This window comes from Copadichromis virginalis, linkage group LG9 (genome assembly GCF_057382275.1).
Source record: "Copadichromis virginalis isolate Kocher_CV1m ecotype Utaka linkage group LG9, C_Virginalis_male_GT1.1, whole genome shotgun sequence".
Taxonomy (NCBI): domain Eukaryota; kingdom Metazoa; phylum Chordata; class Actinopteri; order Cichliformes; family Cichlidae; genus Copadichromis; species Copadichromis virginalis.
Genome location: NC_140626.1, coordinates 19,083,404 through 19,100,241, shown reverse-complemented (window position 1 = coordinate 19,100,241; position 16,838 = coordinate 19,083,404). Strand labels below are relative to the sequence as shown.

The following is a 16,838-nucleotide window of genomic DNA, read 5'->3' as shown; positions in this document are numbered from 1 at the left end:
CCCAAAACATCACTGCTCTCGAGAAGATCTGCATGGAGGAATGGGCCAAAATACCAGCTACTGTGTGTGCAAACCTGGTAAAGACCTATAGTAAACGTTTGACCTCTGTTATTGCCAACAAAGGTTATGTTACAAAGTATTGAGTTGTATTTTTGTTATTGACCAAATACTTATTTTCCACCCTGATTTACGAATAAATTCTTTACAAATCCTACCATGTGGATTCATGGATTTTTTTTTTTTCACATTCTGTCTCTCACAGTTGAAGTGTACCTCTGGTGCAAATTACTGACCTCTGTCATCATTTTAAGTGGGGGAACTTGCACAATCGGTGGCTGACTAAATACTTTTTTGCCCCACTGTACATCGGATGACGATATAAAAACGTCTATCGTTTCATTTTACGCTATCGTTTGTTTCGTGGTGTCGCAAAGTAAACTGTTTACGGCAATATTTTTTCATCGTTTTGATGGTCACTGTAGTGGCTATATTAATTTCTTAAAGTTCTCTCTTTCTCTTATATTTAATATAACCACACTACGGACGGACAAGCGCCTGTTTTTATGCGTTTTGGTTAGCAACAATGACGGTAACACCATCACGTGTTCCACATAAACCTTTCACAAAAAAGCTCAAGATCCTGTTGAGCCTTTTCAAAATAAACTGAATGAGAAGTAAAAAAAAGTTAAAAAAAAAAAACGTAAAAAAGAGCCGCCAGGTGCTAAAAAATAAACCTTAGACTCAAACGTTAGAACGGGCTTTTCCCCGCAGCACGCCGTGTAATAAATACTCACAAAGAAAACGGCGGCCGTTAAAACCTATGTCTAAAAATGTATAGTTTCATGCATCTGTTAAAACACTCAACTTCAGGTACATGAGGCGCAGCTTGAAACACTTCCCGCAAATCGAGCTGCCCGAGATTCACAGAATTTACAGAAAATGTTACATTTTTGTGATTTATATCGTTATCGGGACGACAAAATTCTTATATCGGGATATGAGATTTTGGTCATATCGCACAGCCCTAATCTGACCCTATTAGCAACAAAATAAGGGAGGGATTTTATGACTTGCTGGGTCATAAAATGAAGTAGAAACCTGGACAAAATTTTCACATTTTTTCTAATGAATTTCTAACAGTTTAATAATTTCTTACTTAAGTGTGGCTAAACAGAGGCATCACTAGAAATTTTATAACCAGCACTGATAGCAATAGAATCTCGATACCTAATGTGATGCTACAATTAAAAATAAAGAGAGAAAAAAATTAGGATGTGAACTGAAATGTTTTAGCCCACTAATGCAACTACTAGATATAACATTATTAAATTAGGTGAAGAAGCCATTCTTAAGGAAGTGAAACAGGGAGAAAAGGCTGAGGTATAGTTATTTTATTTTAATTTGTTAGTCATTTTTATTTTTTACATTACATTATTACATTAAGTTACATTACGTTAGCTTAAGCATTTATAGAGTTATTCACTGCAAACATTTTAGCCCGTGGTGCAGATTTGATTTGACGATAGCAGTAGTCTTCCATACCCAATTCTTTCTGCTGTTCTTATTGACGAGTCGGGGCGCAGCTATCGCGGCAGTGACACTATTCGCCATCTTCCATGTATAGTTTTTTCTTGAGCTTGTAGGCATTCTTCTTAAGCATGTAAGGATAGATGAGCACGTGCATAGGCATGCGCTGCCCCCATCAATCAATTCTGGACGAACTGCAGCCTCGGTGCATGCACTGTCAGAGGTACTGATGGCACTAAAGAAAATATTTAGTAAGTAACATTTTCTGAATTTTAGATTCAAAAGCAAAATTAAGCTCTGATTACCTCTCTGGGGCTAAATATGTACAATGAAGCCATTTATCAGGCAAGCAATCCACTTTAAACTTTAATGCAGTATGAATTTTAGCTTCTTTAGAGAATAAAATTTGTCTACTGGGAGAAAGACGGATTTCATCACTTTGCCCCTGTGATGAAGCTAGTGTCACATTAAAAGTTGTGAAGGAGCAATGGAAACTCAATTTCGCACTTTCCAATTCTTGCCATACATTAAAAAATTGCAAATTGAGATCCAGTCAGCAAGTTTTAACGCATGCTTGAAGGGGGGCAACTAATGAAACTTAAATCCTCTTTTGGTATGTGTGAATTACTATATTTAAATTACACGTGATAATTTATAAGAGTACAGTTTGCCAAATTCAAACAGAAAAATGTAGAGTCACATCACCTCACCTTGAACCTGGCTTCATGGTTCTCCTGAAGAGCCCTGCTCAGTGTTTGATCTTCAAAGGTTCCTAGAACAGCACCTTTGATATGCAGATTGTCCCTCAGTCTCCTCTCTACTCTTTTTTCCATGTAATTAGACAACACTACTGCCTGCTGTGTCTTTCTTTCTCCTGAGAGGTGTCTGTAAACATGTTTTTTTTTTTGTTTTTTTTATTTGCAGTTCTTAAAAGCTTCCCTGCCTAGAAAAAAAGGTAAAGGGTTATTTCCGTTTGAGGGGACGGCAGCATCTTGTGACCTTGATTGATGGATCCACGGGCAGCACAGAAAAATAAGAATGCGGCTAATATGTGAGAACTACAGTAAGATAAAGATATATGAGGTCTGTGTCTGAAAGGAGCTGCTAGACCTTTGTGAAAATCAAAGACTGTCAGGGCACATTGTTCATCCACTGCAGTGACAAATTTGACTGTAATTCACTCTGAAATTTTCTGGAAATCTTGTACCTGTAATGTGGCCTGTGTCAGTTCTTTCGTCTTTGCTCGTCTGAAAAACGTCCTTGGAGTATTTGTAGATTTATTATGCCTGCAACTGACAGGACCTCACCTACTGGTTACGGAGACACAGATTTGGTACTCAGTACAGCACTTTTATATCTCAGCCCTCCTGCCTTCCTTTCCTTTGAGTTAGACTCACTGAATAGTGAAGTTGGACCAAAGACAGCTAGATGTAATCTGCTGCAAACATGAATTTCCTACATCCCCACCTATTCCTTTTGCTCGTCCATCACCTGCTAAATTCAGCTCCCTCATTTTTGCCATTGTCTTTGTTTCTGTCTCTCCTGCCGAGACACAATTTGCATGATTAGTTACTTTGTTCAATTAATTGAGTCATTGGGGAGATAGGCACCAGAGTTTCTTAATCCGTGAGAAGATGATCGGCAGCTCCTTCCGTGTCCTGCTCTCTCTTTTTTTTTTCTTTCTCGCCTCTGCCTTTAATTTTTATCTCATCAAATAGACAGTTGCTGTTGCAAGAAGAGGAAAGTGAAATAAAATAACTCACGAATGAGGGGGAAAAAAGGCCAGATGTGATGTAGAACCATCAGCCCTGGCATGCGGGGAATTTTATCATCAGTTTTTTTTGGGAAAGTCCACATTTCTCATTTCTTGTAGGTCCTTGCTGCTATGCGCGCATTGTATTCAGCCTGTGTTACACATCTGCACTGTAACTCAAAGGGGACAGCAAAGGTTTTTTTTTTGGTAATGAGAAGGAAAAAAGGCTTTTTTGTCCCTCAATGGCAGCAGGATGCTGGGTCAGAGAGAGCTCTACAATTTTAGCAAAACTGATTTGATCCTTGCAACAGAGCATAGTGACAAAGCACAATGATTTATATTTCGTGGCTTCTGCATAATCCTACAGATTTATGTTGGCTTCGGTTTCTGTTTACTTCAACTTGGAGAAGTCACATTACTTCCATTAGTTTGCCATAGTCTTCATCTCTAAATGCTACACTGCCCAGAACACAGGGTAATCTCTTATTCACTATAATTTAATGCAAGTATTAGTTGTGCTGTTGTCACCAAATTGGCATCAGACATGAAGACTTTGAGCAAATTGCAGCCAGTTTTTACACCCATTAAATGTAGTTCTAAGACAATATTTGCAGAACTTGAACATTGTGTTTTTTAAAAAATCTTCAAAGACTGAACATTTGCATCAGACTCATATCTACTTTTTGGTGCTAATTGGGAAGTGATAGCATGCAGTGTGACTGAGATGGTAACTGAGCATGTAATCATTGTCATTGTGAGCCTGGCATTACCATTTAGCTCGAACATTAATCCCAAAATGCAACAGCACTGCTGTAATCTCTTAGTTTTCTTTCTTTGCTTTTGTTTGCAAAGCTCTTTTTTGGGCATTTTTAATAGAATGCTACTTTCATTTCCTCTGTTCTTCACTCTTCACACTTTGCTTGTACCAGCCATTGCTCAGGTAGAATTTAATGACAAATGAAGCCTTGGAGCATCGTTAATGCAGAAAGCCGACTTAATTTTGAATGCCTGATTTACAGCTGTAGTGACAGTATCTGAAGGTTCTTATGGGTAATGGCGCCAGTTGTTAGGACAAAAATACGGGCTCTTTATCAAGATGCTCTCTTGAAATTATATCTTGTCAAAAAAACAAAATAAGCAGCAGCTTTACTTGAACAGCTACTAAATAGAATGTTTGCGAATCTCTGAATCTCTGCCTGTTTATTTTCAGTCTTTGTATGGAAGAGTACACATGTAATGACTGCTTCATCAATTGTTGTTTTCTCAATTATAGCTTCTGTGCCGCACCACAGCAGGCGTCCAAACAGGTCATTTGCAGCTACGGAAACCGACAAAATCAGCTGTGTTTTGGTTGTTGGGTTTTCTCTTAGTGCTGAAAGGACATTTTGCCCAAGCACAAGGTAGTTTGACATGCAAATTACCACTTTGTTGCTGTGTTTGTGTGTGCGCGCTTTAAAAGGCATGACTCACTTCAAGTGTATTTTGGTCAAAGGAGCTTGTGCCATATTTCTGCTCTCATTAAGGCTGTAAGCTTAATGAGTAGCTGGAATGCAGGTTTATCTTAATTAGCACTGATCACACTGATGGATGTGACTAATCATATATGTAGACAATAGTAGTTACCCCCCATGTTTTAAAGAAAAACCTGTACCAAATGAGCTGTTGAAGGCTGGAGGGCTGAATCGTCACCATACCGATAGCACACAGAGACGGCTGATGGGAGCAGTACATCGCAAAAGGCAGTTTTCAGGAATCTGCCAATCTTCCAGCACTCTTCCCACAGTAATACAGAAAGGTTCTTTGGCTCACTAAGACAGACTCTTGTCTCTGCCTCTCCAAGACCTTGTGTTGACCCCTGCTACCCATGCCTGTTAGCTCTCCTCTTCCTGAAGCCTGAGGCTATTAGCTGGTTTTCTCCTCCCTAAGATCGAGAAAGGAGAAAAAACGGTACACTGTCTCATTTTTTACGACGCAACAGAAAGCTAGAGAGGCAGAGAGATTAAAGTCTGATTTGCTGGCTTCAACAGGACGAGCAGATTTTCGTCTGTTCCAGTAGTACATTCATATTCTTCTCCTTATGTTTTTTGGGTCTTGTCAGTTTTCGCAGGAGTGCTTTCTCATTCCCAGTCATTCCTGTACAATATGCTGCCATATGGCTTAGTTTATAGCTGTGATTTATTCAGCGTCTTGACTTCCATTGCTCTGCGCTTATTCATCCCTTGCTAATGAAAGAAGGGGAAGAAATAAGACTTGTGAAGCTTTCGTTGGCGGCACAGGTGTCAAATAGAAAGGGCCCCACAGGTGATGCTCAGCACTGAAATGTCTCATAATGAGCTTCCTCGCAGTGCGCAGAGACACAGGAAGAAATATGGGCTGTGAGAGAAAGTGACGGATGGCGAGGTGGGTTAGATATCATCTTGTGCGAGTTCGTGTGGAAGGAAAGGGAAGGTGATAGAGGGAGGGAAAGCGAGGGGGATGGGAACAGACGAACAGACACATTGAGTGATAGGGTGAGACCGAGGGCGGAACAGGAGGCATGAGCAAGAGTAGTCTGAGGGAGACAGAGATGTAAGGCAGCAAATGAGACCAATAAAACACATGGGCATGTTCCTTCAGGGAGTCACGGATCCTTGTTTTCTTGACAGAGGAACACAAGTCTGTCTTTGGCGATTACTTATGCTTCGTGCCTCTGTCTTTCCATTGCAGTTTACATCCAGAGCCCTGTTTTCCCCCCAATTCCTAGTCAGTAAAATTGTAGCATTAAATTGTTATTCATACCTGGGTTATGCTTATTTTAGTATCTACAGACAGACAGGCACGCGCCGTCTCTTAGAGATAGAGAATTGGAGGCTAGCTTAAATATATCTACAATTAATTTCAGCACTGAAAGACTGAAATTGCATTATGTGTACATTTGCACAGCTGCAAGGTCAGACCCTTTTTTTTAAATTGTTGCCCAGGCTGAGCAGACCTTCTTTATAAGTCTTTCAGCATCACGGAGAGCTCCACCTCCAACCATGGATGACCAAGCTGCAGACTGAGCAAGTGAGCAACCCGAAACTAAGGAAAAGAGAAGAACAGAAAAAAAGCACTGAGCATCTCATTCATACTAAAATGACTTTTTAGTCCTACACAAACTCAAAGTGTTCTGCTAAAAGTGGATGATCTTGGCTCATGGATTGCAATCAGTTCCCTTCAAGTCCACTTCCCACATACAGAAGTGACGATGCAAACATGAAAATATGTCATTTTGCCTGCTTATAGGATCCCAACCGAAGCTTGAAACAGTGCTACAGCATTCTTACAAGATGCCAAAACAAATTCTGTCCTTAAAGCAAGACCACGTTATTATATTTGAATAATCAAGATCTTTAATAAATTAGTGCAACTGGGCAACTGTGGCTAACAAGCAAGTTGTCAAACAAACGGAACGTCAAAGGTTTGTCATGTCTCAGATTTCCAGATCACTACAGAAATGTGCACACTAAGCTTAATTTTTCAATAAAAATGTCTGGCATTTTTTCCATGTCTTCCTCCCCTCACCCTAACTGGTCACAGTGTCTGCCCCTCCCTGAGCCTGGTTCTGCTGGAGGTTTCTTCCTGTTAAAAGGGAGCTTTTCCTTCCTACTGTTATCAAAGTGCTTGCTCATAGAAGTTCATAATATTGTTGGGATTTTCTCTGTCCTTCAGTGCACAGATTTGTTATACAATTTATAATTCAGCCTCTAAATTATTGCATTATTTATCAGTTTACACATAAAGAATTTCTCTTTACTTACCTAGTACTGATACTGCAAATAAAAACCCCAAAGTGGAAACTCATTGCAATAAACCCAAATACCATTGTTATCACAGACATCCATGTGAGAAAACCTGTGATCACTGAAATGCATTTGAGTGCACCAGTAATTTTTTTTATTTGCCCCACTGCATAACCGCAGTTATAAAATGAGCTGTGAATTGTCCACGAATGAAGGAATTGGCAGAGAAATTGAAGAATTGTTTTAATTCGTAAAGATTAAATTACAAAAAACACATGATGATTAAACAAAATAACTAAAAGTCAATTAAAACACAGCTGCAGCAGTACAAGGGCCTACAAATAACCTTTGAACTACTAATCAGGCGTCATCCTAGAATCTAGATGTGAAACACAGACAGGCAAGAGGAAACTTGGCACAAGGGTTATCAGTGAGAATCAGAGTTACTGTGACAGTTTGAAAAGCAGAAAGGACATTGCATAACATCAACCATACTGGACAGCATCCAAGAAAAAAAATCCCTGGCTTGTTCTTTGGCACAAAACTATAAGATTAAACTTCAATTAAAGATTAAAGCCTGATAAATATTCTGAATCTCTGCTTTAGTCAGATCGGACTAAGATGAATTTCTGAGTCTCAGATGAGGTAGAACATGTTTGACGTAAATCTGGCCAAGGACTACTGCAGTGAATTCATAACCCTGATAGGCACAGAGGTGGGAGTGTGACCATACGGAGAACCATAAGGACAGAAGGTGCTTCTGAGATGGCATTTCCACATTGCACCATGAATGCCTGTGGATGTACCAAAGGTCTGGCTAACAAAATGACTTGGCAGAAGACGAATGCTCTAGCATAATAACCATCCAAAAACACAATGCCAAAACTACACCAGAGTTCACAATGAAGAAAAAAAGTGCGAAAAAAAGGGGAAAAAAAGAAATATGACCTACCAAGAATGTTGCTTTACTTGAACCCAATGAAACACATTTAAGGTATTTATAGTAGAAAAATACAACCTTCCAGCAAAAAGGAGCTGAAATTGTCTGAAATGTACAAGGTTGAGTTTATTGTCAAAAAACAAATGTGAACATTTCAAGTATTTGAAAAAATGAAACATATAAATGCTGGCAGAAGAAGGTGTATGGATCTTTGTTGAACTGCAGTGTTTAACACTGATATAATAATTCTGAGCCATTAACTGTTAACTCTACATATGAACAAATGCTTCAGTATTATTCAGTAAGTCAATAACATATCCCTAAGATGAAGAACAGATGGGATGTATGAAGATTTAGTTGGTTGCTATTTTCTTGAAAGAAGGTCCTGAACTTGATGAGATCCTAAAGAACATGGTTCTCTCACCGATACAGGTAGGTTTAATACTGGGAGAGTCATTGTCAGAATAACCGATTGTTGTGTTAATGAAACACCTGAATAGATGTACAAGTGTTTATATCTATTCCCAAACACGTCTTCAAATGCCATGTTTTGGTTCCACAAACAGTTCATATTAAAAAGATGTTAAATTCACTAAAAAATGTATTACATTCCAAAAGGTTGATTATAACAATGGTATTTATCCATGAAAAGAGCCTTAAAATGTTGAATCAAAGAGTGTGCAGTTTTTGTGTTAGTTAACAGTTGAGGTTTGAAAATGTGGTTTTGATTGCTCCACTGGACTCTGCTTGAACCACACATGTACTGACAGCTTCAGTCGAAATAGGCTAAGGCTCTTTTAGCCTTCAGCAGTGGCGATACCTGTCAGGGACTGAACAGCATGGATTTGACTGTACTGCATATAAACCATGCTGAATCAAAAATAATGGCTCACAAAAACAGAGCTGTCAGAGATTTTTTTTTTTATCACTTCAGGTTTTAGATGCCAATTATATTTAGTTGGGCTGTTGTGGGCTAATTAAAGGTTTGGACCTGATCTCTTTGTAAGTCAACCTTTCAGGTTGATGAGCAAAAGTGTAATTATCTCCAAAGGTTACCATCATGGTCAATCCTTGCATACTCTGTCAAGTATGCACACTCACACACACACTCACACTCATTTGGTCATGCAGCTTTCTGTAAAAAGTCTGTGTTTTAGCATGTCTAAGTAGGCAGCATACAAACAGACCAGGCTTTAATCCTATTTCTCATGAGAGCAGCCTCTGGGAGAAGGAGGCAAGAGTTTGCCAGCAGCTTATTTTCACCCCAGTGCAATTCCACTCCTGGGGATTGGGGTGCTTCCACTTGTTTGGTGTTGGGACGAAGGGGGGCAGAGCAGATGCATAAATTATTTAGGCAAATGTGTGTTGCTGGAGGGGACAAAGTGATAGTGAGAACACGGCCGCATGCAAAAAACAACAATTTGTCAGAAAGTGCCTTTAAAGTGATCTATGTACCTACAAGGCACTTAGCCAAGGCTCTTCACAATGGGGTGTGGGTTTATCCTCTCAAGGGCGTTTGCTGATTGGTGCATTGTTCTCAGTCGTAAACTTGTTGTGTCCTGCCAGTTAGGAAATGGCCTTTCTAATGCGTTGCTACTGCTGAGCATGCTCATGATGCTCATGAACAGTTGTGTGATATCAAGGACAATATTAAAAAAAGCACTTGATGGGATTTTTTGTTCCGCCTTCGGTTAGACTATGGAAATTTTTTTCACTTTTCGCCTCAAGTGATCTATTTGCTTCACCCTCCTTTATGGTTTTTTATTCATTTTTAGAAGAATAATAACCTCAGAGTGGGATGAGATTCTGGAAAGCTACTTTTTATACTAGACCTCACATGAAAGTGTTACGTTAAGGTGTTGTAGGCTCCCTCACCTCAGAAATATCACCTCATATCTGCATCCATAAAGTTCCTGGACTGTTTTCCTCATTTTTCCGGTGTTTTACTTTGACCAACTGGCTCGTCTCCCAGAAGCCACTCAGACTTCACAAAATATGAGGACCTTGCAGCACCCTTGGCAATGCACAGATGGAAATGTCTGCATCACTGACTGGCTGGATCACAAAACCTCTACGCCTGATAGTAAAAAGAATTTTTTACGGAAAGCACGAACAGCCGGCTATAAATCAAAGCCCTCCTAACTTTCTGCTTTTGTTTTAGTTCTTCTTTTAATGTTTACTTATTTTTATTGTTTGTATGTTTTCAAGGATTTTCTTGTGCCTTGCAACGACAATTTTGTTTTGTAATCTTTCCAGTGCACGGCAGCAAGGTCTCCAGTCTTGCCTTTAGAAAATTGGCTCTCGCAGTGCACCTCGAATTTAGTGAGTCTACTCGACGGTACTGCAGCTTTTTCTAAATGTCGCATGAAAAGTTCAGTTTTGCAGCGGAAACAGCACAAAGCTTCCAAAGAGCTTAAATTGATTTTTTAAATCTCTGTATTATGAAGTACTTTTATGCTCCCTTGTGCTCAGCCATGGCTTTGAACTGTGTGCCACCATCACAAGCCGTTGCTCGATGTGAGGATGTTTGAAGAAAGGAAGTTATTTCACTTTCATGGGCACAGTTTTTGGCTTTTAAATTAGGTTACACCGCAGCGTAGGAAACACCGACACTGAATGAATCTCTGTGATATCCCGTATACTGCATGATAATATTCAGAAGCGAATATTGATTTATTCATACAGAGAGTAAGATAACTTCCTTTTCAACAGTTATGAGCAGATAGCAAAACTGACACAGTATAATTAAGTTGCCAGCAAGTATAAGCACAAAATTAAAGGTTTTCATAGAAGATAGTATCCCACCGAATACAGATACAGACATAATGGAGTAGTTGCTTTCTTAGGAGAGAAAGAAATCACACTTCTACCATTTGTGCTGTAATCTGGCCTTATGTCCTCTATGTTTTCATAGCTGGGCTTGCCACATAGAGACAGACTACAATTAAGTCTGGTCCACACCTGAGGGGAAGCAATACACAGCATTTCACTGACTTTGTGTTGTATGAAGGTGCCTGTTCATCTTTTCTGTCTGCAAGCAACAAACTGAAAAGTGCCTGAGATTTGCAGTGTAGTGGAATGCACTACCAAGAGGGTAAACAATCCAGAACTAAGTTTTTATGAACTGCTGAAACCACACAAACTTTTCTGGAGATTGGCGTATGGGGGGAAAATGTGGACTCCTGTCAGTCAGTATTCTTACTTGTGCTGCAAGCTATTGTCAAGTCAAAAACACCAATGCAAGTTTTAAGCTATTATTGTCAGGAATCGCTGTGCGGCAGGCAGGAGTTGGACCCAAAATGCAGGACTCACAGACTCGGGGAGGTGAACTCAAAACACAGCTTTATTTGCTGGGAGAACAAACATACAAACTAGACTAAACTGGGAAACCATAAACTAAGAACTCACAGGGAGACACAGGGAGATCCACACACAGCATGAGGGACGACGTCACGCCGAACAGAGGGAGACGCAGACAGAAATACACAGAGGGTAAACGAGGAAAGTGGGAACACACGGGGAACACAGGTGACACTGATAATCATAACGAGACAGGGCGGGGTGAACTGAACATGACATGTACGGGCATGAGAGTCACAAAGTAAACAGGAAGTGCACAGAGGTTCAGACAGGAGGAGAGAGAGCACGGGGAAAACACAGACATAACGGGCTGGGGAAACATGAAACAACCACAAAGGGAGACGAGGGCTCATAAATACATAGAGGGCACACAGGGGGGAGAGAGAGCACGGGGAGAACTTAGACATAATGGGCAGGGGAAACATGGAATAAAACATAAGGAGAGACGAGGGCTCACAGATACACAGAGGGGCACACAGGGGGTAAAAGCCATGAAGGGAAAACACTTAGGGAACAACACAACAGGGCAACTCAGAAAACATGGCCTAAATAAGGAACAAAATACAAACATACAAGAAAACTAAGAACACTGGGCCAACATGGCCCAGGACCATGACAATTATATTGTTGTAAGTTAGGCTAAAGCATCTTATCTGTATTATATTGTGATTTTGATAAAGTCAGAAAGCTGTGAGCCACGCAGTTATTTTTTGCTGTTGCTTTAGCTATAGCACAAAGCACAAAGCTCACTTTAGCACATAGCTAACTAGACATGTAGTGCTAAAGTAATCCCCTGATAGAATAAAACCTAATGTTTGTAGGTATTTTTTGTGCAGCTGTATTTCAGTTCGCATTGTTTTCAAAGTATGACATGTTACAACAGACCAGAGTGAACACAATAGCAAAAATGAAATCATGAGATTCTTTTGAGGTTTACAGGACATGTGCTCGCTAACCATGTGGCGTTAACTTGTTTGCCATTTTGGACGCGTGACAATCATGTTGGCAATTTCGGCCTAGACACTGGTTCATTACACTATGTCAACCATTAATTAAATGTTTGTTCCCCCACCGGTTGGTGAGTAGTTGCTGGAGGTTAATGGCAGTTGCTGGGAAATCAGTTGCAAAAGCACCATTCATACAGGCCATAGAGAGAAGTCAGCCACCACCTAGCAACCATCAGTCACTAGGAGAAAAATGTGCATATTTGCTAACTAGTTGGCAAAAACATCCTTGGATTTGCTTTAACTTTCAAAGTTTTATTGCGAGTCGGTTAGTAGTGATTGACTATTTGCAGTGTGTGCACAATGTCATGCAAGAAATGTGTATAGTTAAGTTCTGTACAATCGGTCGAGACCCCAAATAACAGAGCTTTAAAACATTTTTATTTGATGTTGTTAATTAATTTGTTTGGTCGTGTTTCATTTAAGCTCAGTGTGAGAGTCTCTGCTGCTGTTTTGTTGTGTGTCCTCTGCTGCAGAGGAAGAGGACGAGGCAGCCCACACACAGCGTGTTCTGACCTAAAATTCCTGCAAAGAAAATTTGGACCCCACATCGCCAGACAAAGAAACAGATGGATAGTTTTTTTTGGTTTTTTTTTAAGAAAAATACTTAAAACTAAAATAAAAATACTTAAATTACACAGTTACAATAGGTGTTCTGTATGTTATTTTAATCCACAGTAAAAACACCCCTTTATGACTGATGACTGAAGACTTTCGCTTTGTCTTTTTACAGACATAAACATGGCCGGGGAGCCCAAGCCATACAGGCCCAAAGCAGGCTCCAAACGGCCGCTCTCAGCTGTCTACAGGTAAGATTTGCCCTTCTTCCAGCATGTTCCTCCTCTGGAAAAGTTTCTTATCATTAATATTAATCATCTTTCACATCCTGCTGCTCCAGCTGATGTAAATGTGCAGTAATATTAAAAATATGAGGATCCCTATTATGTTCGCTTTTTTCCCCCTCGTTCTAATTGAGTTTTAAAACGTCGACTGAAGTTTTTTCAGCACAAGTCTGTAAATCTCGAAGGAGAAACTGTTGTGTAAGCTTCATTAAGCATGACCCTGATTCTCTGCCCCGCACACATCTCCTGGTCACAAACAGATCAAAGCTGCGCTTGTTTACTGCAGACTAATGTGATAGAGGTTTAGGCATGTTTTTTCTGGGAAAGTGTCACTGGGACGCTTTCATTGGCAAAGCTTATACCTTACACTTTTGTGAATTGTTGGTTAGTTTGTTCTTTTTTTTTACAGTATTATTACACTAATTTTATTAGTCTTTGCATTGTTTTATCATAGAACCTCATTTGCAATTTATATCTGCAGTAGAAATGAGTCGGGTGTAATATGGTAATTATGGAGCAGGATCCGGAGAAGCAAAAACCAACACTACACTGTTCTAAATCGAAATAGTAATGCATTAATCATTAATACATTAAAATTCCTGCGAGAATAGCAGCATTTCAAAACAACTCCTTTTCATCGCTGCTTCTCTTTATTTTATTGCTCTCCCTGAATTCTAAATCAGTTGTCATCCTGAGCGTGCCACATCGATTTTCAGCTCTAGGGTCTTAAAAACTTTTTTTCTTTTTGACTCTGACTGTATTGGCTCTCTCAAACTTTTTGTTGATCTTTTCTCGATCTGTGGTCTTTGCATGTCAGCGTAGCTTAGGCTTACTGCTTAACCTGTGATGGGCTGTAGGCGTCAACTAGAGCATGTCCGTTTGAGTCGGAACAGTTTGTGTTTTATCTGCTTATTTTTGACAGGCTTGAAATGGCTCCTCTTATCATAATCCATCGCATTCTCTCTTTCTCTGTCTTTCTCTGTGCCTTCCTCCCCTTCTGTCTTTCTAATAGTGGTTATGAATTTGATTACGAGTACTACAGGGATGATTTCTACAGCAGGTAGGTACCATTCTTTTTTCTTTTTTTTTTTTACCAATATGTGATCAGATGTAACATTTCAGAACATTATACATCACATTATAATTTCTATAGACTCAGTTTAATTGTAACATCTGTCAAGCTTTGCATTCTCACATTAATGTGACATTAGAATGTCACATTAGCTGTGACATTCTCACTATTTTGATGTTGGTCTTTAGCTGTGCATGTTGGCTACACCACGAAAACTGCATTGCTCTGTTACATTGTAGAGGTATTTACAATTTCAGTTTGAAATGCATTCATTGGTCACCTTTAGGTACACCTGTTTAACTACTTATTAAAGCAACTTTCTGACCTGGGTTCAAGCTATGCTTTTCTTTCACCCTAAATACTGTATTATCAAATAAAGGCTAAAACTTCCAAAAATAAATCTTAAAAAAATTGTGTGGTTGTTGGTGCCAGATGGGCTGGTGCATGTAATCCCTGTAGAAATGCTGATCTCCTGGGATTTTCCCAAACAACCGACCCTCGGGTTTACGGAGAAGGGCCAGAAAAAGAGAAAATATCCAGTGAACAGAAATTCTCTGAAAATGCTTTGTTGTAAAAAGCAACAAAGCTTCAGGCTCACTGGAAGGCAACGTTAACTCAAATAAACCCTATTTACAACCAAGATATGCAGAAGAGCATCTCTGAATGTACAGCACATTGAACCTAGATGCAGGTGCACTACAGCAGCAGAAGACCACACTGGGTGCCACTCCTAAGATCAGGAAACTGAGGATATGGTTCTAACACACCCACAAAAACTGGGTTGTAGAAGATTGGAAAGTTGTTGCCTGGTCTGATGTCTTGATTTCTGCTGCAACATTTGAATAGTAGGGTTAGAATCTGGCATGAACAATGTTCAACCCATGAGTCCATCCTGCCTTTCTCGTCATACTTTAGGCCTGAGCATCACTTAAATGCCACAGCCTACTTGAATATTGTTTATGACCATATAAATGTGTAGAATTCAAAGCTTTGCAGAGCTGTTTTTCTGTGATAATAATTACTATTCACATCTCTTCTGCGTCTTAGCAAATGGGTAGTAAAACAGACTTTGAGACACTTGTCCTGCCTATTAAATTCTATTCACGTTCCCAGACAGGTACACTGAAATAGTCGAGTTGTCGTGCAGACTGAACAGATCAACATGCTGATGAAGAAACACTTGTTTTGTCTCACATTTATCCACCAATGATCAGAGTGCTTATCTGCAGAGACAGTTTCTATTTTCTAAATGTCAAACTTCACATTGAGAGCTGTGACAATCTGGTGTCACCAGGAACAGTCAAAGCTGGCACTTTTATTTGACATTAAGCACCCTCTCAATTTCATCCTCTTATATATGTGAAGGGATTATTTCCATGCATGCAACACACCCTTTAGTGGAACAGAAATGGGGATCTCAGGAAAATTGAACTGGAACATCTGTCTTTTGTTTTACCTGTGCTGTTTGAGAGAAGGAAGTCGAGTGATCCATAGCAAATCTGCCTTCTGATTCAATACTGGAAATAGCGAGAGGGCTGTGGAAAGAAGCGGTGGTGAAATAAATCAAATAACCCTTTAGATGAACATTTGCTGACTGCTATAGGGCCTATGGAAAATGCGTAAGAAGTCAAGTGTAATATTATAGGTTTTTCTTCTCTTGAGGCTTTTTGACTACCACGGCAGAGTGGCCCCCCCACCCAGAGCTGTGATCCCGCTGAAACGCTCCAGGGTGCTCGCTCCCTCCTCCCGCCGTGGGAAGACCTCCTTCCCCATCAAAACATCCTCCTCTTCCTCGTCTTCATCCTCCAGACCTCCCACATCATCCTCCGCCGGAGTGAAATGTACGTAACAAAGGTGCTCTATTGCTCGTCTTGTGTTTACACTGGACCTGTCAGATTTTACTTTATTTTTTATTTTTTTATTTTTTTTACAGAGCACAGCCTAATTACGCTAATGGTATTCTGTCCCTTCTGAATCTGACGGCTTAATGCACATCTCAAAACCATGGCTCAGAGAATAAAGAGCAGTGGCATAATTCAGCTGTGCTCCTTGCGAAGTGCCTCTATAAACAGCTATTTAATTTCACTCTAGCAGCTCAGAGCGAGCCACGCTGCAATGTAGAGCAAAACGCAAATATAATCCCAGCTTTCCAAGCAGTACCCATTCAGCAAACAGTGCTATTCCTGTCACCCAGCATCCATCTGGATCCCGTTTGGTGCTCTGATTAACTGGTGATGCACTATAACGTCCTAAATGTAATTAAAGTGAGATTGGGGCCATCTCTGTGGAGCTGTGGTCAGCTGTGTTTCTCTAAACGTTTGTCTCTATCCGCAGCCTGTGTAATTGGTTACAGTGTTTGTTTCATTGTTGCCTGTCTAGCCAGTGTTATCAGCGAGAGCAGCTTGGTAAGGCCTGTCAGGAGGACCCAGCTGCAGTTGGTATTACAGAGAAGAGCAAAAAAAGAGCATCTCCCATCCTCTTTTTGGACAGAGTCAATGAATTCTCTTCTCTGTCTAAGCAGTGGTGCTGTATGTTTGGGAGACTAATTTGCCCCTGCCAGGACCATGAAAAATCACTGT

At 40.1% G+C, this 16,838-nt stretch overlaps 1 protein-coding gene across 2 annotated transcripts in view; it reads left to right on the top strand.

The window, feature by feature from the left end:
- ralylb (RALY RNA binding protein like b) overlaps nt 1–16,838 on the top strand; it is a 134,615-nt gene that overhangs the window by 88,950 nt on the left and 28,827 nt on the right. For both annotated transcript variants that reach the window (XM_085468068.1, XM_085468069.1), the window contains exons 3-5: nt 13,079–13,154; nt 14,200–14,247; nt 15,922–16,100. In XM_085468068.1, the coding sequence (XP_085324194.1) occupies nt 13,079–13,154; nt 14,200–14,247; nt 15,922–16,100 (303 nt within the window). The remainder of the gene's footprint in view (nt 1–13,078; nt 13,155–14,199; nt 14,248–15,921; nt 16,101–16,838) is intronic.